Genomic DNA, 25,571 nt, shown 5'->3' with positions numbered 1-25,571 from the left:
AAGAGAGGAGTAGGTTTGGTGATACTGAGAGCACCCGATTCTATTTATAGAGCTTTGTCCATCACAAAGCTCGACAGAATGTGAGTATGGATAATAAGATCATGGGTTGCTGCTGAACGTTGCATAAATGGGTTGAATGTGGACAGAAAATGGACCATGTGCAGAAACCCACTTCCCATAAAAATCACAACAAAAAAATAGTCCAAGAAAATAGGAATTGAAAATTCTAACATTCTCCCACTAGGTCCATTTAACCTAATATTAGTCATAACAAGAAACAAAATATATGAGTCATGGCAATAGGTCCTCTAATAACGAGTATTATCTTCCATGTACCACAATATATCAAGTCTCTAAATGCTAGCTCTCAAATTTATGAATAAACCATATATTAATTCCAAATCTAAACTTAATTATATTTCTCAAAAATAAATAAATAAATATGTGCACAAAACCATATGAGAAAATATCAAACTAAATAAGAGTTTCAAAATAACAACTGTACTACAATAAAATCACATCATGGAACCAAGTCTCATTTGTACTACATGATCCTTAAAATTCTTTGGTGGCATGCCTTTAGTCAAAGGATCAACAATCATCAACTCAATGATAATGTGTTCAAATACCACTTTCTTTTATTTAACACGTTCTGTTATGGCTAAGTACTTGATGTCGACGTGCTTACTTCGAATTTCACTTTTGTTGTTCTTAGCCATTAATATCGCAACAAAGTTGTCACAGTACAACTTCAATGGCCTAGAAATAGAGTCCACAACTCTAATTCTAGACATTAAACTCTTCAACCATACACTATGTAAGGTAGCCTCAAAATAGGAAACGAATTCAGCCTCCATAATGGAAGTAGTAGTCAAGGTTTGCTTGGCACTTCTCCAAGATACAACCCCACCAGCTAGCATAAAAATATAACTAGATGTTGATTTTCATGAATCAACGTAGCTAGCATAGTCTGAATCTGAGTAGCCAATCACCTCTAGACAATTAGTTTGTTTGTACATGAGCATGTAATCCTTTATTCCTTGAAGATATCTCATCATTTTCTTTGCAGCTTTCTAGTGGTCAATACCTAGATTACTCTGATATCTTCCCAAAACTCAAACAACATATGCAATGTTAGGTTTGATGCAAACTTGAGCATACATAAGGGTTCCAACTCAATGATAATGTGTTCCCGCTCAAAATTATTTTTTGGGCACTGACTCAAATCGAGTTTGTCACCCTTCACAATGGGAGTTACACTTGGTGAACAATCTTTTAAATCTCTCTATAACTTTGTTAATATAGGCTTCCTGAGACAAACCTAAAATGCCTCGAGACCTTTCCCTATGGATCTTAATGCCAATAATATAAGATGCCTCTCTCATATCCTTCATATCAAAGTTCTTCGAGAGAAATTATTTCACCTTATATAGAAAATTCTTATCATTAGTTGCGAGTAAAATATCATCCACGTATAACACAAGAAAACAAATTTTACTCTCACTGACCTTCTGGTATATACATTGATCCATGATGTTCTCTTCAAAACGGAATGAAGTGATGACCTCATGAAATTTTAGATACCATTGGTGGAAGGCTTGTTTCAATCCATAAATGGATTTATTAAGCTTGCAGACTAAGTAGAGGAGAATCCTTTAGGTTGTTTCATGTAAGCCTCTTCCTCTAGTTGACCATTAAGGAATGTCATTTTCACATCCATCTGATGTAACTCAAAGTAAAAATAAGCTATTAAAGTCATAATTACTTGGAAGGAATCTTTCTTAGATACAGGAGAAAATGCCTTTATATCGTTGATTCCTTCTCTTTGAGTGAACCCTTTGGCAACAAGTCTTGCCTTATGTCTCTCAATGTTGCCTTGTGAGTCTTTCTTTGTTTTAAAGGCCCATCTACATCCAATGGCTTTTACACTGTTAGGCAACTCAACGATATCCCAGACTTGGTTAGATGCCATAGAATCCATTTCATCTTTCATAGCATTGTACCATAAGTTTGATTCCTTAGAACTCATGGCTTGTGATAACGATTTAGGATCATTTACAGCTCCAATGTTGTAGTCCGATTCTTGCAGATATACCACATAATCATTAGGAATTGCAGACCTTTTGACTCTAGTAGACCTTCTTAATGTTGCTTCGTGATCTTCTTGAGGAACTTGTTGTTCCTCATCAACAGCTTGATCTACAGGATCATTTTCAACAGTTTGTGGAATTTCAATCACTGGTTGTCTAACACCCATTTGTACTTGAGGGGTGTGAACGATAATCAATCTGTCACTTGAGCGAGAGAGTTGAGCTTCATAGTGATCCTTTTCAGAAGCAATGTCCTAAAATTGACCACTCCCACTGATCAAGTCATTCTCAAGAAATTTTGCATTTCTTGATTCTACAATCTAGTGCTATGTGATGGACAATAGAATCTATACCCTTTGGAATTTTTGGCATATCCAATGAAATACCCATTGATAGTCCTTGGGTCTAGTTTCTTCTCTTGTGGGTTATAAATTATCACTCGATTTCCAACCTTTGAATAACTCAAAAGATGTCTTTGAGACAGCCTTGGTTGGCACTCGATTTAATATATACACAGTCGACCAGTCATCTTTAGTGCTTTAATCCACAAGAATTAAGGAAGTTTTCTATTACTCCTCACACTCCTCATCTTGTCCATTAAAGTTTGGTTTCTTCTTTTTGCTACACCATTCTGATCCAGAGAACTAGGCATAGTGCATTGAGCAACAATCACATGTTCTTGAAGAAACTTCACAAATAGACCAGATGCTTGTCCATTCTCCGTGTATCTACCATAGTACTCTCTAGCTCTATCGGATCTCACGATTTTAATTTGCTTTCCACATTGTTTTTTTTTTTACTTCGGCCTTAAAAACTTTAAAGGCATCTAAAGCTTCATCTTTAGAATGAAGTATGTAGAGATACAAATATCGTGAATAATCGTCTATAAAAGAAATAAAGTATTTCAGACCATTTGAGTTCATGTCTGGACAACAAATATCAGTGTGTATGATTTCTAATAGCTTTGAGCTCTTTTTTGCACCTTTTCGAGACTTGTTAGTTTGCTTACTGTTCACCTATCGGCAAATGTACTGATTTGCACAAGTAGTATTTAAACAATAAGACCGAGTATTGTATCCACAGGGAATTTGTTTCACTTAGATTATGTGTATACAATATGTAAACACTTTTTAGCTTTGGAAATGAAATAAAAGATTTAATGATGGTTAAATTTTCTACAATCAACTACTCTACTTATCAACTTATGAAATAAACTCAAAGCTGTAGAAATATGATAAATGTCAAGATAAAAAGCATCGGGGAGCCTTCTACTGAACTTTCTCTTGTTGTATAAAAAAGTTTTTCTCTATTTAACGTTATTCTAGCGCTCTTGCACCGAGTATATACTCAGACCTTGATTCCTCATAAGAATGAGCCTAACTCAGTTTTTTTCCTTGATTCCTCAACAAACTCATTCTAAAAGAGTTACAATATGTGCACAATGCAAAACATACTAGATTACTGCATTCTATTCCTAGATACACAGGCCTCTAGCTTGCTCTATCAAGTTCTAAGGATTTAAAGCATTTTCCAACACTCAAAAGCCTAACTAAACATACAAATGGGTGATCAAGCCATAAGCATGTAAAATAAATGCAGATAGAAGCAAAAAACACCAGAAAATAACATTAAATAGATAGTTAGAGGTTACATCAAGAGTGCTCAGTAGAATACTCCCCAACTAAGAAGTTTCTAACCCTCCATTAACAAGAAAGGTTGAATACAACTAGAAAAATGAATATTTTTGTGAAAGAAAATGGGAATGGATGAAGATGAATGTCTTATCTCCCGCCTCTCTGCCTTCTTCTCTCTGTTTTTACGTAGAAATGGCTTGGTTTTGCTTGGTCCCTTTGGTTTCCCACCAACTCAGTGTTTTAAAGGCTCTTGGACTTCTCAACACACGAAGGCGCGCTCAGCGAGCATGTCTCACTGAGCGAGAGTAAGTGAAAATCTGCTAAGCGAGCTTGGGCACGCTAAGCGCGAGAAGAGACAACGTCCTCACTGGGCGGGCTAGCTGCGCGTTAAGCATGCTAATCTATGACTTATCCTCTTCTAGAGTTTTGCATCCGCTAAGCGAGTTGGCTGTCTCACTAAGCGGATGAAGCTCGCTTAGCCAATCTGCCTCGCTAAGCGAGTTCATCAGCAACTTTTCATACCTTCTTTTCTTTAGCCTACAAACTGAGTTGAATTTCAACATTAGATCACAAAAATGGGGTTTCTACTTTATAAATTCACATAAGAATAAAAATATTTACAATTTCCACAAAAGAACCATAAATTGGAGGCACATTGCTATTTTCTTACTTATTTTCAATGCACTAAAAGCTCATGAATAGCAATTAACACTTACCCTTAATGCAATCTACACAAGTTTCAAAATCAGCAAAATCCAAAGCACTAAGTACTCCTTCATTTACTAATCTCTTAATTCTCTCGATAAAGATGTGTCCTAATCTTCGGTGCCACAACATAGAGGATTCCTCATTCATAACACATCGTTTTAACCCAACAGTAACATGCATAGAATTATAGGTAGCATCATTTTGCAATTCAATAAAGTAAAGCCCATCAAGTAATGCACTAGAACCAATAATTCAAGAATTATTAATTAAAGAAAAACTAGAATCCGAAAAATTAAAGGAAAAACCCAATGGTGCAAGTCTTGATACAGAAATCAAATTCTTAGAAAAACTTGGAACGTAAAATGTCTCTTCTAATCACAAAATAAAACCGTTGCTAAAAACTAAACTGCATGTCCCAATGGCTTCCACATGTGAGCTCATCTTTCCTCTTGAATAGATGTACTGCTCACTTCCCATGGGCTTTCTTAGGTTTTCCATACCCTTTCTTGTCGAGCCAGTTCTTAAATGTTGAGCAGTCATTCTTCATATGCCTTTTTTTCTTGCAAAAGAAACACTTTGACTCTTTCTTTATGACCGGCTAAGTAAGAATCTTGCCCTTATTCTTGGCTTGATCCCCTTTCTTCTTTCCCTGAGCAGTCAAATATACCTTTTCACCCTCTTCCATTATTAACCTTTCCTCTTCTTGAACACACATAGTCAATAGCTCATTAATTGACCACTTATCCTTATATGTGTTATAAGAGATTTTGAAAAGGGCATACTGCATAGGAAAAGTACATAAAATATAGTGTACTAAGAAAGAATCTGACATGGTAACTTCCAAAGCTTTTAGTTGAGCCACTATATCCCTCGTGCGCATGATGTGATCACACACTCCTCTTATCCCATGGAGCTTAAAGGATGAGAATTGCATTATAAGGATGCTGGCAAGGGCCTTATCAAATGTAAAAATTGATCATCAATGGCCTTTAAAAGATCCTTGACCTTTTCATGCTGATCAACAGAACTACGGATACTAACATATATATTGGTTTTTATGAACATCACAGAGAGATGATTAGATCTCTCCCATTTTTCATAAAGATCAACATCTGGAGTGCTAGTTCCAATAATACTCAGTGGTTCATTTTTCCTAATGGCATAGTCAATATCCATTCAGCCTAAATGAAGGAGAATTCTTTCCCTCCAAACCTTATAATTGTCCCCTTTTAATTTGGGAATATCACACTTAATACCAGAACTACTCACAGATTGATTAACTGCAAAGTTCAAACATACATTCTCATTATTCATTATTTGAGACTAAATAAAATATTATGTTTTACCAATGTAAAACTTGTATTAGTTTATGAACCTAGTGACATAAAACTTGCCTGTGGGTTAAAGTCCTACTCAATTAGATTCAACTTATGATAAAACTATCATATTTTGTTCCTTTCTTCTTAATTCCTTTGGGTAAATTAAGAAATATGACATGATATTTCATCTTAATTAGTCATACAAATATAATAAAATTCTTGTGGGTAGATTATATTATATTACATATTATTAATCACAGCCAATGTTTTAAATGCAATTTTAACACTTAATATATATAAACCTAATCAATTAAAGATGTTGTGACTATTATCTAATCAATTAAATTATACTAATCACTTAACATTAATTAATTCTTAATAAAGAGCTAAATATTTGCATAAACTTATATACAAAATTTTAAGAAGTAAATAAAAAATATATGCATAAAATTATCTAATAAGCTCATTAATATTAATGAGCATAGATTATTTAACATAATATTGCATGTTTAAACAAATACCATAAAGAAACATACAATATGGCGATAGCAGAAGCTAGTAAGGAATCTGTGTGGTTAGTAGGGTTAGTGAAGGAGCTAGGCATTAAGCAAAGTGGAGTTCAGTTGCATTGTGATAGCCAAAGTGCTATTGACTTGGCAAAGAATCAGGTGTATCATGCTAATACCAATCATATTGATGTGAGGTTCCACAAGATCAAGGACTTGATGACATCTGGTCAGAACTAACAAGTTTGAGCATTGTTTGGACTTGTTAAACATTGTTGAGTGCTAAACCCAGGAGACCAAGGTGGATTTATTATTTATCTTCCATGGGCTAAATATTCGCCAAGGTGAAGATTGTTATGCATGAGTCATATTTTATGGGCTAGTAAAAAATGATAGAGTAGAGCGTAAAGGCAACCTGTTGTTGGGTTACAAAGTGGGTTGGGGTGTGGGTAAAGCCCACGGTATGCATAATATTATATATTATGATTTAACCTTATTATTTATGAATAAGAAATAGAAACAATCACTTTGCTCCCAAGGATGTAGGCACACTTGTCGAACCTTGTTAAATCTCTTGTGTTTGTGTATGTGTGTGTGATTTCTCCCATACCCTTTAGAATTTTGGTTGCTATTGCGAACACAAATAAACCACAAAATTAGTTTTATGTGAAATCTGGTCTCCTAATTTGTGTATTCTATTTCTATTTCTATACAATAAACTTTATTAAGCCTACTATTTCAGCCTTATGGCAATTGACCAATATCAAATGATTCCTCACTGACTAGTGTTAGTACTCAACCTCTGTCTATTGATACCAAAGTGATAGTATCAGAGGGAGATTAATAAAAGAATTGATGCTCTGCCAACTATTTGTTAATTTTTTTCTTGCATGGCCTTAAATATGTATCCAAATAAAGCATTTTGGGATGAACAATAACTCTCACAAATGACTTGGATGAAAAAGTGGCTTACTTTAGGGTAAAGTCACAACTCTAATTATGACTTCATGTTGAAATCAGAAATTGAACCATTTGTGTCAACAAATTTTGACTACATTATTAGAGCATTTATCATGCATGATTGTTTAAATAATTTGTTTATCTTAAATTTGTGCGTCCAATAATGCCACATAAATTTTAAAATTGTAGATACAAATTTACTCCAATGCTAAAGTTGTTTGAGTGAGTGCTTAACTTCAGCCACATTAGATTTTGTAATTGAAAAATGGTTCTTTAATTAGTAAGAATAAATTAAGCAATAGTTTTTTTTTTATATATAAATAACTCACTTAAGCAATGCGCTACCAAGTCATATGCTCCAATGGTGAAAACTTGTTAAGAATTGTTGTTTAGTTTTAAGCAACTCATGAAGTACATGTGTTAGAGATACTCTTAGATATCCAATGTAAAAATTTAATTCTGATTCTTGAGTTTCTTCTAATGGGCCTCTTGTTATCATATATGACATTATTAGTAATATTATTTTTAAGAATACTTACTATTTTTTTAATGCTTGAACTTGAGTTTTTAACATATTTGTAATGAGTCTCATTTTGCCTCTTTATTCTAACTTGATTTTTTTTAATGTTAGAGCAACATTGGTTATAGTTGCTTATATAAGCTATATGAACTCATTTATTCCATTGATATTTTGAAGTTGCTTAACTTTGAGAACTTACATAAGCAATTGTACTGAAATTGTTGTTAGTGCAAAAGTTTTTGTAATTTGTAATTTTATGATGATGTAAAAGATTTTGTTACAATTCATCCATATATTATTTATTCTCTTCAAAAAATTCTAAATAATTATAATAATGGAAATTTATAATTTTTTTTAAAATAATTATCATATTTTTATGAGAAAATCTCTCAACCATCGTCCTAAAAATAAAAATAAAATATGCTATTGGTATTATTTTTTCGGAAACGAACAATAATTAACCATCTTTAAGAAAAAACACTAAACTTGAAACCATATTTATATTTCTATATTCACTTTTCAAGACTCAAATCAAATATTTATTTATTTACCTTAGCTAATAAAGGTTGGTCCAATTTACAAGAAACAAACTCATATCTCAAAAAAATGTTGGTTCGATTCTCCCTGTAATATAAGAATCTTATTAATATGTAAGATGTAAATACCTCTATAAACATTTAGTAAGTCTTAAGGTCTATCATGATCCTAGTGAATTTTCCTAATTTAATTCACCTAAGTTCTTTTTAATAAAAAAATATATTTATTTACCTTTGACTAAGTTGCCTTTTAAATCAAATCAATTAAACTATCGAACACATAGATTAAGTGACACAAAATACTCTTTTATGTTAAAGACTTAATACCAACTTTACCTTTTAAACTAGATTAATTGAAACACTAAATCAAATAACATAAAATTATTTCAATTTAACCAATATTCTTGAATTTAAACCTTGTATGTATACATTATTGTAACTTTAAATAACATTAAATACTTAGAAGAAAAAACTTTATTATTGATAATGATTATACCTACTTGAACAAAATTGATTTTCTTTACTAAATGCATGTGTGTTTAAAAAGAACTAAATTAATTGAATAATAATATTGTTTTAAAAAATAAATTAATGTGTTTTAATCTCTATATATTTTTTTATTAGACTTAGTCTTATTCCTTATAATTTCACATTGAGAAATTTAAACCGTTAACTCTTTGAAAATATGTCCTTCTTCGCTGTAAACTTAAAATTTAATAACGGTTTTTTTTATTGTTGTATAGTTAGGAGACTAAATTTATAATTTTTTTTAAATTGAAGTAAATAAATTTATCAATTAAAAAATTAAAAAAATATAAGGATCAAAATCAAATTTTTCTAGGAGAAGACGACAAAAACACTTTTTTTTTTCCTTTTTTTTTCTCAAAACCAAATTACCAGAATGTCCCCAAGTGTCTTGTGCTTCCCACGATTGACTTTCACACCACTCCTTACCTCACTCCCGAACACTACCCTAATTGCCCTCTTCTCTCTTCCTTCCTTCCAACGACCACAAATCACTGCAATTCAAGGTAAAACTCTTCTCCATTCTCAATTTTCTCATTGCATTCCAAACCCTACTCCCCCAAAATTTAAAATTTTCCCCCTTTCCATGTAATTTTCTTTCATTTTCTCGGGAACCAAACGGTACGAGACTGATCAATTTGCCCTTTCCCTTCTCTGCTTTAAAAAGGTTTGAACTTCCCATGGCGAGCGCTGTTGATGCTTCCGGAAACCCGATCCCAACTTCTGCGGTGTTGATGGCGTCGTCGAAGCACATTGGGATAAGGTGCCACTCCGAGAATTTGGAGTTTCTGAAGTGCAAGAAGAAGGATCAGAACCCTGAAAAGTGCCTCGATAAGGGTCGTGATGTTACCCGTTGTGTCCTTGGCCTGTGAGTTTTTTTTTTTCTAAATGTTGTCTTTGCTGATTTTACTTGGGTTCTGTTTGGTAGATTGGAATAAATTTGGTTGTCTTTTAGATTTTAACAATTTTTGCGTGGTGTCGTGTGATTCCTCGATTCTAACATGTATTTTTTTTTGTTAAATGAGGAACATTCTGATGTTGAGAATCAATGTTATTGTCTTATTTAGTGTCCAACAATTGCTTGAACAAAATTGCCTTTGAAGGAGGATACATGTTGGAAACAATATATATATATATATATATATATATATATATATATATATATATATATATATATATATATATATATATATATATATATATTACTGTTTTTATCATCAGCTTGAGAGAAACAAATACATGTTATCTGATCCATAAGTAGGTTGTAAATGTCAATGTTGGTAATGTTTTGAGAACATGGAATCATGTTATAAAGATATTTGTAACATCCATTTCTCTATTACAACACAAAACAATTCCCTCCGTAAGGGTTTGGATGGTTGGTTTACTGTTTGTATCATCAACTTGAGGGTCAGGAGCATAGGTTTGTTTTGTTTATTTGTTTCGTGCAAAGGAATTAAACGATACTTTCAGACTACATGAAGATCAGATTCAGAAGCCATTGACTGGCTTCATGAATAACCCTTCTTGTGTTTGTATTTGTCAGCTGATCAATCTTCTGATTTATTTTGTATGCTTTGGAGTTTGGACTACTTGTTGGAATTGCTGTTGCATGTAAAACCTTAACTGAGTCAGGCTGGCATTCTTTCACAATGTTAGATAAGCAGAACTTTTTTGTGAGAATTTTTGACAGAATAATTTGGCAGGCTTGTTGACTCGTGGATGGGTAAATGGTCCCTACCACATTATACATCCAAAAATTACTGTTATGACTTAAGTACAAGAGAAGAGACCAACCCAAAAGACTAATCCATTAGGTATAAGATGTGCAAAGTTATATGGAATACTGGAATTGTGTGTTAGACTGTTAGGCAATACCGCAATAAAAAGCTAACATGAGTGTTGGAAATAGGAATACTTTAGGAGATAATTCAAGTAGCCTAGATATTTGGTATAGCTAAGATCAATGCAATTTAGGAAGTAGCAGTATTTTAATTGTTCTCTTGTAAATTGTTATTGCATTAATTGTCTTTGTAATACTCTTGAATATAAGTAAGTCCATTCTGTAGGGTGGAAAGTACATTTAAGCAAATTCAGAAAATATTTCACAAAGAGAATAACTTATTGTAGTAAAGATGAGAATGCTGCTGTGGATGAGTGAACATACTATACAAATGGATGCATTAGACAAGATAATATTAGGAGTGAAATGTGAATGCATTAGAGAGAAAGTTTGTATAGAACCTATTGTAGAAAAAATAGTTGGATCTAGAGGTAGGTGGTTTGGACTTGTGTAGAGAAGACCTATAGAAGCTTTAGTACTGAGAGATGGAAGGTATCCTTACCACTTGAGGGTGAGACTGGGATCAACTGTAGGCAAGAGCTTTAAGAATGATATAGAGGTGGTTTGTCACTTTGTCTACTTATATGATTCACAATGAACACTATAGCATCATTTGATTCATGTAGCCAATCCACCTTGTGTCGAAAAGCTTGGTTGTTGTAGCATTACGCCTATTTATTTTAAATACTAACTGGAGGAAGTTGGGAAAAAATGATCTCTTAATTAATAAGTGTATCTCAATTTTCTTCATCTTACATGCACAGTTGTTTATGGCACTTCCATCTGCAGTTGTTGTGTGTGAAATTTCTTCTGGTTCTTTTTGAGTGCTATTGACCAATGTACAACAGATTGATTTTGACATGCTTCTTATTTTATTAGAGTACTGAATATCTGCAACAGACTAACAGTGTGTTTGGGCTGGAGTTTTAAATGCACGTATCACATAATTTTCATGTTACAATGTTATGTTGATGCAGAAGCTAAAAATCGTCGCATCTGAAAATACACGTCAATTTGGCTTTAGAATCGTTTCCAAACACACACTAATAGTTTGGATTCTATAAATCTTATTTGTTGGATTTGAATATTCATTTATGATGGTGTTTTCTTTCTTTTCAACAAATTATAAATGTAAATGTGATTTTATAGTACAAATCCATAGTTACTACACTGCCAGGATATTTGAAATTCAATGTGACTTTCAATATGTTGGAAATAAGGTGTTTTGTTAGATGAATTGATATGGATTTTTCTTTTCATGCTTAATCATGGATTCTAATTTTAACTTAGTTGCTTCAAAGGGAGCTGCATTTATAAAAATGAAATCAATTTTGTATTTTTTGTTTAATCGTGTATTGTGTACTATTATCATCCTGTTTTTCAAACGGAGGAACAAAAGAATTGAGTTGCTTAATCTGTAAGTTTCTTTAAACCAAAGAACAGGTGGATTTCTCATCTTTCTGCAGTTCCTATTTATTTTGTTCTTGATAATGAATTCAGCAATATGTGTGTTTTTTTACAAAATAACAAATAGAAAATAAAATAAAAAGGAAACAGAGAAAGAAGTGCATAACTGTGGATGGTGGAGAACCAATATGTTATATTTATTCATGTGTTGGTTTGCTTCTGGCCATGAAATAAGGTGTTTTGTTAGAGTGAATTATATGGATTTTTCTCTTCATGCTTAATCTTGGATTCTAATTTTAACTGAGTTGCTTCAAATACACTGAATTTCAAATAAAGGAACAAAAAAATTGAGTTGCCTACGTTTATGGTCATCATTACTGCTCAATGGATTCTCTGTGACTAATAATGTAATTTCTTCATAATAATATTTTTGTGCACAAAGATACTCAGGTTTATATAATTCATTTCTATCTTTTAGACCTTTGTTTTTAGATACACATAATTTTGTATGATTTATTTGATATGTTATACTTGAAAGTTTTCAGTACGATGGCTTTTTATCATTATCTGATGCATTCTCTTTCACACATCATGGATTTTTTCCTTGACAATTTCTGAGTGGTGGTGATCAAATGCTTTTCTACAGTCTGAAGGATCTGCACCAAAAGTGCACAAAGGAGATGGATGAATATGTTGGCTGCATGTACTACCATACAAATGAATTTGACTTGTGTCGCAAAGAGCAGCAAGCATTTGAGAAAAAGTGCTCTTTGGAATGAAATTATGCACTGCTGTTGTCGAAAATAATATCACAGGCAATTTGGAGTGAGCAAATGAGCCTGTTTTCCAAAAATTCATTGATCTTTTCTGTTTGTATGACAGTGTTGGAATCTTCACCATTTACTATGTTGGTCGACTAAATTTTTCTAGAGAAATGCATCCAAGCAAAAGACAAAATAAAATCCTCTTCAAACATAATAACTGACAAGAATTTTTCAAGTCTCTTCGAACATGCTTGTAATTTGATTTTTTTTGTTTGAAATGCATATTTCTTGTGCTTTAAAAGAAAGGATAGCTTGCCAAATTGCACCAATTTATGGTGCCTTGTCGATTCCTGACAACTGAAGTAGAGAAGTAAAGACCAAATCACAAGGAACACATACTACATTAGTTTATATTGAACGAGGATTGCTAGCTTGACCATGATCAATAATGTAGACGTGTTCCAGAGACAATATTATTATAGAAATTCAAAATTGTAGTTCATGCCATTAGTTTTATTTTATTTTATTTTTAATTATTGAAATGATCATTATTTAATAATTTTATGAACTAAAATGACATTTTTATATAGGGTTGGCTCGCATTTATTTAGCCACAAAGTAAAGTTTAGGATGAAATCTTTTAAACTAATGAATCTAATATTTTTTTCATTTTTTGGGATATAAAATTACTTATTAAACTATTTTAGATTTTATTTACTATTTCTTTTTAAATCCTCAATAGCAAAATGTAAGGTGTTTACCTAGAGAAAGAAAAGAAAAACAGAAGAAATTCAATCATGTGATAATAGGGCAATAAAGAGGGAAGATAGAACCATGTTAATTAATAGGAAAAAATAAAGAGATAAATGAAGCTTTTGTTTTATGAGAAGACAGAGATATAATAGAATGAAGGGTCTTTTCTTAAAAAAAAAAAAATTCTGGTGTGCACCAAAAATATTCCTCAATTATTTATTAACTACTTTTTTATTTTTTTCAAAAATAGCACTAGTAAATAAAAAGACAACATTCTTAAAGTGAGGATTTTACTCTGCATATACTAGAATTAACCATATTGTAGAACTAAATTAATCATACTTTAAAAATTGATGTAATACTTTTTTTTTTATTATGATATTGATGCGGAGTATTCATTAATTTTGTTGATGAATAATCTTTATCGAAGAACTTAAGTAACTATCTTTAATAAAGTTTTTTTTAATAATATTTTTTTATTTGTAAAACTCGAATATAATACCTTATTTAAAAAGATTGACTTAGGACTGCTCAGACTAATGAATTTTTGATTGATATAATACTCATTTAAAGTAATGCTTTGTTATAGTGATAATAATATATAATATATAATTGTGGCTAATTTTGTATGGATATTCATGCATAATAGTACAATTGCTTATGTACTATAAATATTATATTGTATTTCACACATTTAGTGGTGTGGTATTCCACGGTATGCAACTGAATAAAACTTAATAGTTAATATTATGCATTTATCAAGTAAGAAAAATATGTGCATACTTCATACTGTAAATAAGTAATGAAAGCAGAATAGATTTAACGTAAGCGGTGTCGTGGTGTAGTTGGTTATCACGTCAGTCTAACACACTGAAGGTCTCCGGTTCGAGTCCGGGCGACGCCACATCATTTTCACAATTTATTTTCATTTACCGTTACCTCTGATAGTATCTATTCAAAGTATATGCAGGGCACGAAGGTAATTCACGAGCATACCATAAACTAAATCTGCCAGCATTGCTACACAAATATAAAATAAAAATTCAAGATTTCATTTTTTTCCCAAAATACTCATTCAATGAAAATAATTCTATAGATAACACATGTTAAATTTATGAAAGAAAATTTTGGTTCAATTTCCACATAATATAACATTGAGTAGAAACAAAAAAATCTTTAAGTATGAGTAAGTTGAACTAAAAAATTAATCACATAATTAACTCAAATGATTGAAATTTATAAAAATATCTTAAAATTTCACAAGAGAATCAAAGACCACAAGTCCAAGAGTTAAAAAAAAATCACTAAACAATCCTACTTGATAATTGTTGTATGGTAAGAAGAACTCATTCTTATAATCTCCATTTGATTAAAAAGTCTAATGGTACAATTGATCAAGCTTTCCCTTACATCAACATTTGCTATGACAACCCTAATGACCATTGGATTGTCATGCTTTATGATGATATTCCCATAATCAACATCTAAGAAGGAGACAAGAGGAGTCACATCCTTTAACACTTAAGTATTTTGGAATTATATTGAATAAATACATACCTTTTAAGAGAATTTATAATGCATAATTACTTAAATGAGTTTTTTTATCTTAAATTTTGAATCCTATAATATCATAGACTGAAAATTTTTACACAAATATTAAAGTTGGTAGAATAAAAGTGTTTAACTTAAGACACATTAAATTATGTTATTGAAAAATGATTCTCTAACTGAAAAAGGAATTAAGTAATAATTATTTATAGAAAAAATTACTTAACTAACACACTGTCAAATTATATGTTCCAATGATAAAAACTTATAAAACACCTGTACATAAAATGCTCTTTGGGCGTTTAATTCTTATATTTGTCGCGTTCTCCTATGATTATCCATAAAAATTGATAGAGTTGATTCCAGAATTAAGGGACCTATGATTGTCAATTGTCACTGATTTTGTATGGATGCTCATGGAAATAAAAACTAGTGTATTCTAAAAGAGTTTGATGGTTAACGTAAAATATTTCTATTACGGTATACTTCTCGCTTATCGTTGCTGCTATGTTGTACAGTACCTATTTTATTTATCCAAGAAAATGCTAGCATATTATATTAGTCAAAATATTTAAACTACAAAAAGCATATGGTGCTTTTACATCAAATGGTTTTGTGGTGTAGTTGGTTCTATGGTTCGAGTCTGGGCGAAGCCAATATTGAAAGTACTGCAAATCTCTCATTGTGTCTTTTGCATAACTCTACTCAAGAACTAATGTTTAGTTTGCATCTTCTCCCAATCAAACCAGAGAAATTGGCATCAATGGAATTGAATTTTAAAATAATCAAAACAGATGTTCTCAAATAGTATAGGAAAATGCCAAGGGTGCACGCAAAAAACAAGGGTGCATTCTTGTGCAACACTTGGAAGAGTTTTTAAAAGCTTCGTACTAGAAACATGAAGCTTTTTCAAGTAGAGAAGCTCTCAAGAACTCTTTTAGCCTTGTTTTGAAACAGACTTTTAGAAAAATACAATTTTGGTCCCTAGCCAAAAATTTTGTTTCAAGTTGAGTCTTTAGTTTGTTTGAGTAAGTCGGTTGTTCCATCATTTTTCTACACTAATTTGGTTACCATGATAGCTAACTTGATGAGAGCATCATTTTAGTCTCTTTAAAGGACATAAGAGATCAAGCTAAAACAAAACATTCAAATGAGCGACTAAAATTATATTTATCCCTTGATTATTGCAAAAAGACCTGCACCTATGACAATGTGTTATGTGCATGTAAAGTTAGGAGTGAGATTTGGAGAAGTCCATCCAGACTAATTGAGCACACAAATATTAGAGTGCACTTAAAGACCATATCAATGACATATGAGATTCTGAAATTTGAAGTAGGCTCCCACAGAATAAGCATGGCAGCAAACAAGACAGACCATACTTGCTATGATGCTAGTGATTGGCCTTTGTGCTTGTAGGAATTGAAAGGACCATTGGAGACTATGAAAACTCATTTGAGCAACATGAGGCTTCATGATCAAGTGAAACATGACATGACATGCCAGAGTCATGTCTCTGACCCCACTAGGCTGAAGAGTGGATACGAGCTCAACACCAAAAAGAAAGTGAAATAACATAGCAGAGATCATCAGTAATGGTCTTCAAAAGCAAGAATTGTATTCTGTACATTCTGTTAAGGAAAAATAGATTCAAAAAGGAACATGTCAAGGTTCTTTGGAGTGAGAAAAATTGGATGCTTATGAAAGTGTACTTGTTTATTCATACTTCTTGAACTCGTTATGGAAGCGTGGGTCTCTAGACTGTCTATTTAACACACATACTAGTATCTATTTAACTCATAAGTTATATACATGAGATTCTCAGTTATTGGACAGTCTTGCTAAATAATTTTTTTTAAAAAAGAATCATAGTTTATTGTTTAATTTTTTTTATACATGAATAGTTATTAAATGTTTAATGTTATATTCATTAGTCTTAATCATTTTTCAATTTTTAATACTTTTTTTTTATAATTTTTCAGATATTCCAATCATTTTTTTTCATTCGGTATGTGGACTAACTCGCTAACCTATGCATTAAGTGAACATAACACAAACTATATATATTGAAAAAAAGACCCAATTAATTTAATTAGTCAGTCCTTTCTATTTCATTTTTTAAAAAAAAGACCCAATTAATTTAATTAGTCAGCCCTTTCTATTTCATTTTTTTATCCATAAGAATTAAACTTACATATTAAATTTATAACAACTCATGGATACTATTTAATCCATTGAGTTCAACTCCCTTAATGTTTCACTTCATTTAAATACAAGTAATTGCAACTGATCTATTGATTCATACTAAAAATATAGAAGAAAAATATTTCAATATCTAGATATTTGGTTTTGAACCATGCAACCTTACTTGGAAGCTGCAAACTACAACGGGTCTTCGATGGAAAAAGAAGAATGATGGCTAAGGCTTCTACTAAAGGGAAAATTTGATTTTTACCCTAAGTACCCACATGGATGACACAGGACTGGAGCACATAACATATCACGTGACTGACATTTATTAATTTTAGGGACATTTTAATCAATTATTTACTTTTGGAAACCAATTTGCCAATACAATATAATTTCAAAAGCTAAAATTTTTTATTCACTCTATTCAAAACTGCAAAAAGAAATGTAGCAGCAACACCATGTGGTGGCGTGGTGTAGTTGGTTATCATGTCAGTCTAACACACTGAAGGTCTCTGGTTCAAGTCCGGGTGACCCCAATTTGTTATATTTTTTTCCACTTTACTTCACATTGTGAGGATGACATGATTAAAAACAAACACATGGTTAATCTTTTCTTCATGGAGATCATTGTTCAGTCCACACATAACTGAGACCTCAAATGTTACAAGTTAAAACAAAACACATAAGTGCTTCTCAGAAAGAAGCATAGCTACACTCATTCAAGGTGTCACTGATGGTGGTATCAGTGTCACTGGTACTTTGACTTTTCTCATTACATTGTATGAATGGTTCACTTGCTGGGACTGACATGGAAAGATTTGTGTTTGGAATTGCACAATGCGCTTTCTGCATTTTGGTTGTGACTGAAGAGTTAGGCAACCGCGCAATGGTAACTGCCGGTTCATGGCTTGTGAGCCGCTTTTTAGCACCTCTGTGCATGTGTGTGGCACAGTACTTCTGACCCGGAAGAACAGCACTCTTGCATTGCCACTTCTTACCATCTGTTCTCCGGCACCTACCGGATGCAGATTCTATGTTGGTTCTGTCATTCAGGTATGAAGGGTTGCAACCAGAAACTGAAATTGCAGCAAAAAAAAAAAAACAAGAATGTTCTATCAACTTTCTGTTAAAAAGTTTTCCCTTTATAGTTATTAATAACATCAGCACACAAGAGTTGCACAAGCTTAGCATTTTTTTTTCTGAAATGAGAGATGTAATTTCTGAAATAGTCACAGAAAGTACAAGTCCAGGGAAGTACTGAATTATAACATGTATAGGGAGGAAGTTACTAATGATTAATATGAGAAATAAGAACAATAATTATTTACTATTAAATCATATTTGAATGTTTGAGATTGAAAGATAAATGCACAATACCTTTTTAAGTAGTCATGTGACTACTAACTAACTTTTAATCTTGATATGATCGAAATTTATAATGCTCACATTCTTAAAATGAGATTGTTCTAGTTATATATATCCCTCGGATTGGGATGGGAAGGAGTAAAAGCATTTTTCACCACAATCAAGTCTTTTAGCAGGGATAACCTGTCTTTTTCTTTAATATCAATTTAATAATATATGTAAATGCAATCATTCACATGCTTTCTATATTTATGCTGCTGATGAAGTTTCTGACAGAAAATAGTACTCATCCTTATTACTCTAAAAATGGAATGTTAACATCCACAAATCACTTGATGTATCTTTTGCATAACTCTACTCAAGAACTAATGTTTGGTTTGCATCTTCTCCCAACAAGTGATTGAAACTAGAGAAGATAGCTTCTTTGAACTTGTATCTTAACATGATCAAAAGACTAATATTCTCAAACAATATAACAAAATGTCACAGGGGCATGAAAAAAAAATAAGTGTATTCTGAGGAACACTTAATTCTATGCAAAAAGACCAGTATCTATGGGGGTGTGCTATGTGCAGGTAAAGTTAGGAGTGGGATTTGGAGAAGTCCATCTAGACTAATTGAGCACACAACTATTAGAGTGCACTTAAAGACCATAACCATGACATGAGATTCTGAAATTTGAATTAGACCCCACAGAACAAGCAAGATAACAAACAAGACAGAACATACTTGCTATGATGCTATTGATTCTCCTTCGTATTTGTAGGGATTGGTAGGACCATGTGAGACTATTAAGAAACATTTGAGCAACATGAGGCTCCATGATCAAGTGAAATATTATATGACATTGTCATGTCACTGACCCCACTAAAGGAAAAAAAGGTTTGATTGGATTTGGGTTTGTTGTTCTGGCGGTGTGGGGGAAGAAATGGTATCTGTCCGTATTCTGTAATCCTCTAGTCCTACAAAATATATTGAAAAATACAGAAATTGTTGCAAGTTGCAACCCCACCAAAATTACCTTGAAGAACACTCGTTGGGGAGAAGCCTATTCCAGTAGAAATGCCATTAGTGTCACCAACAATTCTTCCTTTCCCACCACTTTTAACACTGATGTTGTTGCTGATACAGCTCTTGGACTTGTTATCTTTCTGGCATATATTTAGGCAACTTCCTCTATCTGAAGCAATGGATGTCACACTGCTGAAGGTGGCCATCTTAGGAGCAACTGGAGTGGCAAGAGTGGATCCAGGGGACACTGCAGACGCAGAAGAAAACGATGTGAGGTAGTCAGCATAACTTGCACTATTTTTCCACCTATTATTAGCAGAAGAGCAATTGGCAACACTGAGACTCCTTGATGGGGTACTTGATGTGTCACTATGTCGAATGGCCATAAGGTTTGGATTTGAAATTTCAAATTGTGTCCTTGAGGCGGGTTTGTTGTGTGACTTGCTAGATGGCTTTGTTGCCAGATGAGAGTTAATTTGAGATGTTTCCACAGGCTTTCTTGAACGATTTCGACCTCTATGCATGTGTCTTTCACAGTACTTCTGGTTAGGCACCACATTCTTACCACACCTCCATTTCTTTCCATCAGTTCTTCTACACCTATGAGGCTCTGGATCCACCATACTCCCATGATCAAAACCCAGGAAACTGTATTCTGTAACCAAAAGAAATGAACAAAAATTAAAAACAAGCTCATCATTACCTCACAATTACATAAACAAACACAACCTTTTAGCATAAAAAAGATTTGAATATAGGCTTACCTTTGAACATTTCAAAATCACAAAATGAATCCTTACACTAAATTAAATCCACTAGCAAGCATTTGCCCAAATCTTGGAAGTTCGAACCAAACAAAACAAAACTTATCCAACAATTAACTCCAAAAGAAACAAGTACTAATTCATTCCAAGATAGAATCAAACATGACACTGACTCATCCTATAATAAAAATTAAACAACACCACAACTTAGTTTTAAACAAAAAAAAAAAAGTAAAACTTTATTATACATAAAAATAAACATAGAAAAGGGTATGATCAGTTGATCAAAGGTTATTTATTACAAACCTGACATGTTGCTCGGGAATTGCACAAGGTGATAAGGAGGAGGAAGATTATATGCCAAATGGTTGAAGATGAAAACTTGATGGTGAAGCTCACGCCTCTGAGCTTCCGTGATCACATGGTTTATTTCTTGTGGAGCAGAATGAGAAGCATCAACCCCGAGATGAAGTTCAACACTGTAGGAAGAAGTGTTCTCTTTCTCTTCCTTGACCACAACAACCCTCTTTCTTTCATCAACAACAACAACACCAACATCACCTACCATCTTGTGTCCCATGTCAATCTTCTTCTGGGGTCCACCTCCTACCCCTCAAAAAAGACACAAACATAAGAACAAGAAAAAAAATAATAAAAAGGTGCTAATGAAGAAGAATGTGATGATGGGCAAAAGGGGAGAGAGTGGAAGAGAAACCAGAAGTGTTGTGTGAAGAGGGAACAGTTCGAAGAGGCTTAGCTTCCATTGTCACATTCACATGAAGGCTTTTTTTTCCTTTTTCTCTAGAGGGTCTGTATCTGATAGTGATGATCAAGGGGGAAAAAAGCTTCTTTTCTTACTTTTTTTCCGTGTGAATAATAAAAAACTGTTAAAAGGGGATTCAGAAAGGGTAAGCTCGGCACGGAAGTGCTTCTGCTGCTGCCTCCATTTACTTCTATTGTAAGATGCAAAATGTGGAGAGAGAGAGAGAGAGAGAGAGAGAGTGGTGTCAGAAGTTTCTGACAAACAGCTTATTACGTTGCAAGACTGTGCAGCAGTCACGTTCAGACAAACAAAATGAACCTTACGTTGTTTGTACACTAGACTGTTCAACATTGTTAGGCGCGTGACCACTCCACTATCCATTCTTTTACCAACAATATATTTATTTTGGTAGAGAACAACGTTTTCTCTAAGAGGTAATCTTATTCTAATAGAGTAAGATGATTATACTCATTATAGATGTAGACAAAGGAATTGTTCTTTTTAGTCAACAAGATCTAACGTATTTGGCCATCATCTCATTTTTTTTTTTGCAAAAAGAATTTACATTTCAAGGAGAGATATCTTATCACTCTTTCTGAATAGTCGCATTTAACCCTTGATAAAAATAGTAACATACTTTAATTTTGGAAATCTCTTATAATTTTTTACCATTTTCAAAATATATTCAAATTTCATCGTTATTTTAAAAATCACGTATAAAAAGTATTTCACAACTTGAACATTTATTTAGTAAGTTATGGGTTTGACTCATCCAAAATTTTTTTTAATCAAATAATCATTAGAACTAACTATTATAACTTACACATACCATTTTGATGTAATTGAATGAATTATAAAAATGACAATTTAATAAGTCTTTGTCAAGTATTCTTTTCATTCACTTTCATATAGGTGGACTTTATAAGTGTCTCATAATAAACACTTCAGCACATATATGTTATAGCCTATAAGTCCATTAAAAACAAATTATTCAACCTTCCACTTTTATTTCCTTTATGGTCCAACTACTTTTAATCCCTAGGGATGTCAAGTACTTGCAACCCTGCTTTTATCATAGAACTCAAAGACTTAATGGTTTTCATTGTTGGTGATTAATTAAGTATATGTTTAAGTCTCATCTCTAATGATGTTTTACACACAATATTACTTGTCAATTCTACATTAAAGGATATGCAAGATTTTTCTATGTTCTTATAAATACTAAGAATATTACTCCATTTGTAATTAGAACTTTTTCACATAGTTATGTGTAAGTTCAATATGTCTAGTGTAACACCTCATTTTTCGTAAAATAAATAATAAGAGTTTTATTTAAAAATTAATAAAGTTTTTAGAAATTAAATAAATGAGAGAGAATGATTTTTGTTAATTAAAATAATATTTTCATAGTATTAAAAAATAAATAAAGTAAATGATGTTTTAGAAAATAAAAGGATGTTTTAATTGATTATTCATTTAATGAAATAGTAAAATAAAGTTAATTTTTATAAAATAATAAAATAAAATAAAAATAGAGTAAATAACAGATTCAGAGTACCCTAGTTATAAATAGAGACATTATGTGAGTTTTCATATCAAATTTGTTTTTCATTCTTCATTTCCCAAAACTCTATCTTTTTCCGCATACACCCAAACCTATCTTAGTAAAATTATGATCCCAAACTTTTTAACCGTTGGATCATCCTGAAATTTTTGCATCACCTTCGGAACTCAATTTTTCATATTCTCACCGTTGGGATTTACGAAATAATTATTGTAGAGATAGAAGTTCCCCTCGCACAGAGATAGTGAAATTGAAACTTCAATCCCTTCTCCTTCTCTTTAACACTTGGAAAACCTAGCAAAACAACTAGAGAAAAAGCTTTAGGAATCTTAAGGAATCACTAGAGATGCCTTTATTTTTTTTGGACTACACATGTGAGCCCACTTATAGATAAATGATGAGTTTATCGCAATTGGGGTTAGAGTAAACATGTGTAGATATCCTTAGAGGATCAAATTATGGTTAATTTTGGGGTGTTTTGTGCGTTTTAATTTTTTATGTACAATGCCTTTATTATGGTTAATTTTTTATCACAAAGCACATTTTGGGGTGTGTTGTGAAGAAGTGTGGGATTAATACGTTCGTTAATGTGATTATACATGTTATTGTGAAGTGTCAAGTAATGACATTAAGTTGTGAGCTATTAATTGTACAATCACACAACTGTAATACTCTTTAAAGATTATGAGTTTTTATGCGACGAGTATTGTAATGGGATCCATTGTGACAAAGCATGAAAAATATTTTGCAGGGGATAAGATAATTAAGGTTATAATATCTATAAATTAAACATAATAATTATGATAATTAATCTCACTTTTTATAGGTAATTTTAAACTTTTGATAATATTTTTCAAACATTAACTATTTTATTAATTAATTATGTTTTCGTTTTGTATCAAGGAAGAGAGAGCACAAAAAATGTGCTTTGTGATATTAAAATATTTTTCATAATTTATTAATATCACTCTTCAATTTTTAGTTTTTTTATGAAATTTATACTTCCATCTATTATTTAATCAAAAAGTTGAAAATTTTATTTGTAATTTTTTTAAAAATATTTACAAGAAACATTAAATTTCTTGTACTTTATTTGTCATCCTCCCTCTTCTCTCCTCCTTCCCTACTCATTATTTTCCAAATCTTTGTTTTATTTTCTCATATCTATAAACCCATATTTGGTTTTGATTTCTTTGTAACATTTTTCCCCATCTTTATCCAATCTACCATGATCTATTGATTTCGTTGGCGGGGGTTTGCATTTCGAAAAAATTAGACTATAACTTAGGCGAGGAAGAGGAAAGGAGCACCTCCATGATATCCCTGACGACAAGAAGGAAGCGGGGTTTTGGTTGTTGGTGAAGAAGGGAAGAAGAAAAAAGAGGGTTATGGTGGTGATGGGTTGGAACTCCGGCTCTGACCGATGGTGCATGGTTGTGATGAAGTGCCTGCATGGTGGTTGTCCTCCACGACATTGTGAAGAAGATGAAGAAATGGCAAATTGTTGTATTTTTTAAAATATAAAAATTGTCATTATTCGTAATCTTAATAGCATCAGCTTAATTGAACAGAAAGGAACACATTGACGTAATTTTTTTTTTAAAAATGAACCAAATTGAACCTTTTAAAATAATTTGGGAACCAAATTAATAATTAAGCTAATAAAAAATATAAGAATTAGGCATAATACCTTAACCACCATCACCATCGCACCTTAAGCAAACAACCACCACCTCTAACCCCTAAATTTGAAGAACAATTAAAACTATAACTATTGAAGTTATGAGTTTTGAGCAATCAACTTTTAATATGAACAATTAAAACTATAACTAAATTCAAATCAAATCTGTCATTCCTTTTGAAACCCTCCACCCACATCTTTTCTTCTTCACAAATGGAACAAAAGAGTATGCTCGTGTTGTACTTGTAGGCCATGTTGATTTGCAAACAAATCTTATTTCAACATCACAAATCTGAGAATGGTCATGCTACTGATAGCACAACCCATGTTGATCCAAGGCAAAACTAGAATCAACATCAATATTCCTCAAAGATGGCCATGTTTCTCTCAACACAACTCGTGCTAACCTCCACGTTGTTGTTTTAATTTTCATTATTATAAATAGAAAAATGGAGGCATTTTAGGTTAACTTTTTATTAATTTTGAACAACAAGGATTTTTTGAGTTTTAGAGCTGCACTAAGAACAATTAGGGTCATAATTTGCAAGTGTATTGTATCTCAACCTTAACCAGACCCAACTGGTTCGGGCATAGTGGGGACCACTATGACTCGTTATTCTCGCCTATAGTCATGTTTCAACTATTATTCGAACTTGGCTCCAAATTCTTCCACGCACTCAAACATGAACACCACCTGTTCAACCTTATTCCCTACACAAACGCTGCCTCAGTTAACTGTTCCATGCTTAACCGTTTGTACCGCAGCCTTTCTAGCTCTTGCCACATTCAAGAACCATTTCCAGTTGCATTCTCTTGAAAATGTCGACGAGGTTACCATTGCAGGCATGTCAGGGAGAGTCAAAACCTAGGGGTCAAATCCACAGATTCGCGGTGTGTAGTGGGTTTGTCTCATTTGTCACGGTGTCGAATTCTCTCATGAAAATATATTGCAAGTCTGGGAATTTTGGGAAGGCTTTGATTGTGTTTGAGAATTTGAGTCATCCCGACATAGTTTCTTGGAATACTATGATTTTGGGGTTTGAGAAGAGTGTGGAAGATAGCAATTAGAACATACCAGATGACTACATACCAGCCCCACCCGAGATTGCTATAGAAGAAG

At 32.4% G+C, this 25,571-nt stretch overlaps 2 protein-coding genes and 2 non-coding genes across 6 annotated transcripts; 3 read left to right on the top strand and 1 right to left on the bottom strand.

Annotated features, from left to right (window-relative positions):
• The first annotated feature begins 9,182 nt into the window (after positions 1 to 9,182).
• On the top strand, positions 9,183 to 13,090 carry LOC114417896 (NADH dehydrogenase [ubiquinone] 1 alpha subcomplex subunit 8-B-like). The gene is made up of 3 exons (XM_028382952.1): positions 9,183 to 9,304; positions 9,466 to 9,666; positions 12,695 to 13,090. Exons 2-3 carry the CDS (start codon positions 9,479 to 9,481, stop codon positions 12,825 to 12,827), a joined length of 321 nt encoding a protein of 106 aa, XP_028238753.1. The 5' UTR covers positions 9,183 to 9,304; positions 9,466 to 9,478; the 3' UTR covers positions 12,828 to 13,090.
• Positions 13,091 to 14,395: 1,305 nt separating this feature from the next.
• Positions 14,396 to 14,469, top strand: TRNAV-AAC. Its single transcript has one exon. It is a non-coding gene; the product is annotated as a tRNA-Val (tRNA).
• Positions 14,470 to 17,765: 3,296 nt separating this feature from the next.
• Positions 17,766 to 17,839, top strand: TRNAV-AAC. Its single transcript has one exon. It is a non-coding gene; the product is annotated as a tRNA-Val (tRNA).
• LOC114417876 (growth-regulating factor 9-like) lies at positions 17,815 to 21,462 on the bottom strand. Of its 3 annotated transcripts, XM_028382940.1 has the most exons (5): positions 21,159 to 21,462; positions 20,750 to 21,055; positions 20,038 to 20,334; positions 19,690 to 19,926; positions 17,815 to 18,379 (listed from the first exon to the last, which is right to left on the bottom strand). In XM_028382940.1, exons 1-5 carry the CDS (start codon positions 21,205 to 21,207, stop codon positions 17,997 to 17,999), a joined length of 1,272 nt encoding a protein of 423 aa, XP_028238741.1. In that variant the 5' UTR covers positions 21,208 to 21,462; the 3' UTR covers positions 17,815 to 17,996. The 3 variants fall into 3 exon arrangements, with proteins under 3 accessions (XP_028238741.1, XP_028238726.1, XP_028238734.1); XM_028382925.1 differs by having other exon boundaries at positions 19,690 to 20,334; positions 21,159 to 21,458; XM_028382933.1 differs by having other exon boundaries at positions 19,690 to 20,334; positions 20,750 to 21,049; positions 21,159 to 21,457.
• Between the last annotated feature and the right edge of the window lie 4,109 nt (positions 21,463 to 25,571).

The sequence above is a fragment of the Glycine soja genome, chromosome 1, assembly GCF_004193775.1.
Source record: "Glycine soja cultivar W05 chromosome 1, ASM419377v2, whole genome shotgun sequence".
NCBI classification, from domain to species: Eukaryota; Viridiplantae; Streptophyta; class Magnoliopsida; order Fabales; family Fabaceae; genus Glycine; species Glycine soja.
Note: the sequence above shows the minus strand (reverse complement) of the source record. Positions and strands in the feature narration are given on the sequence as shown.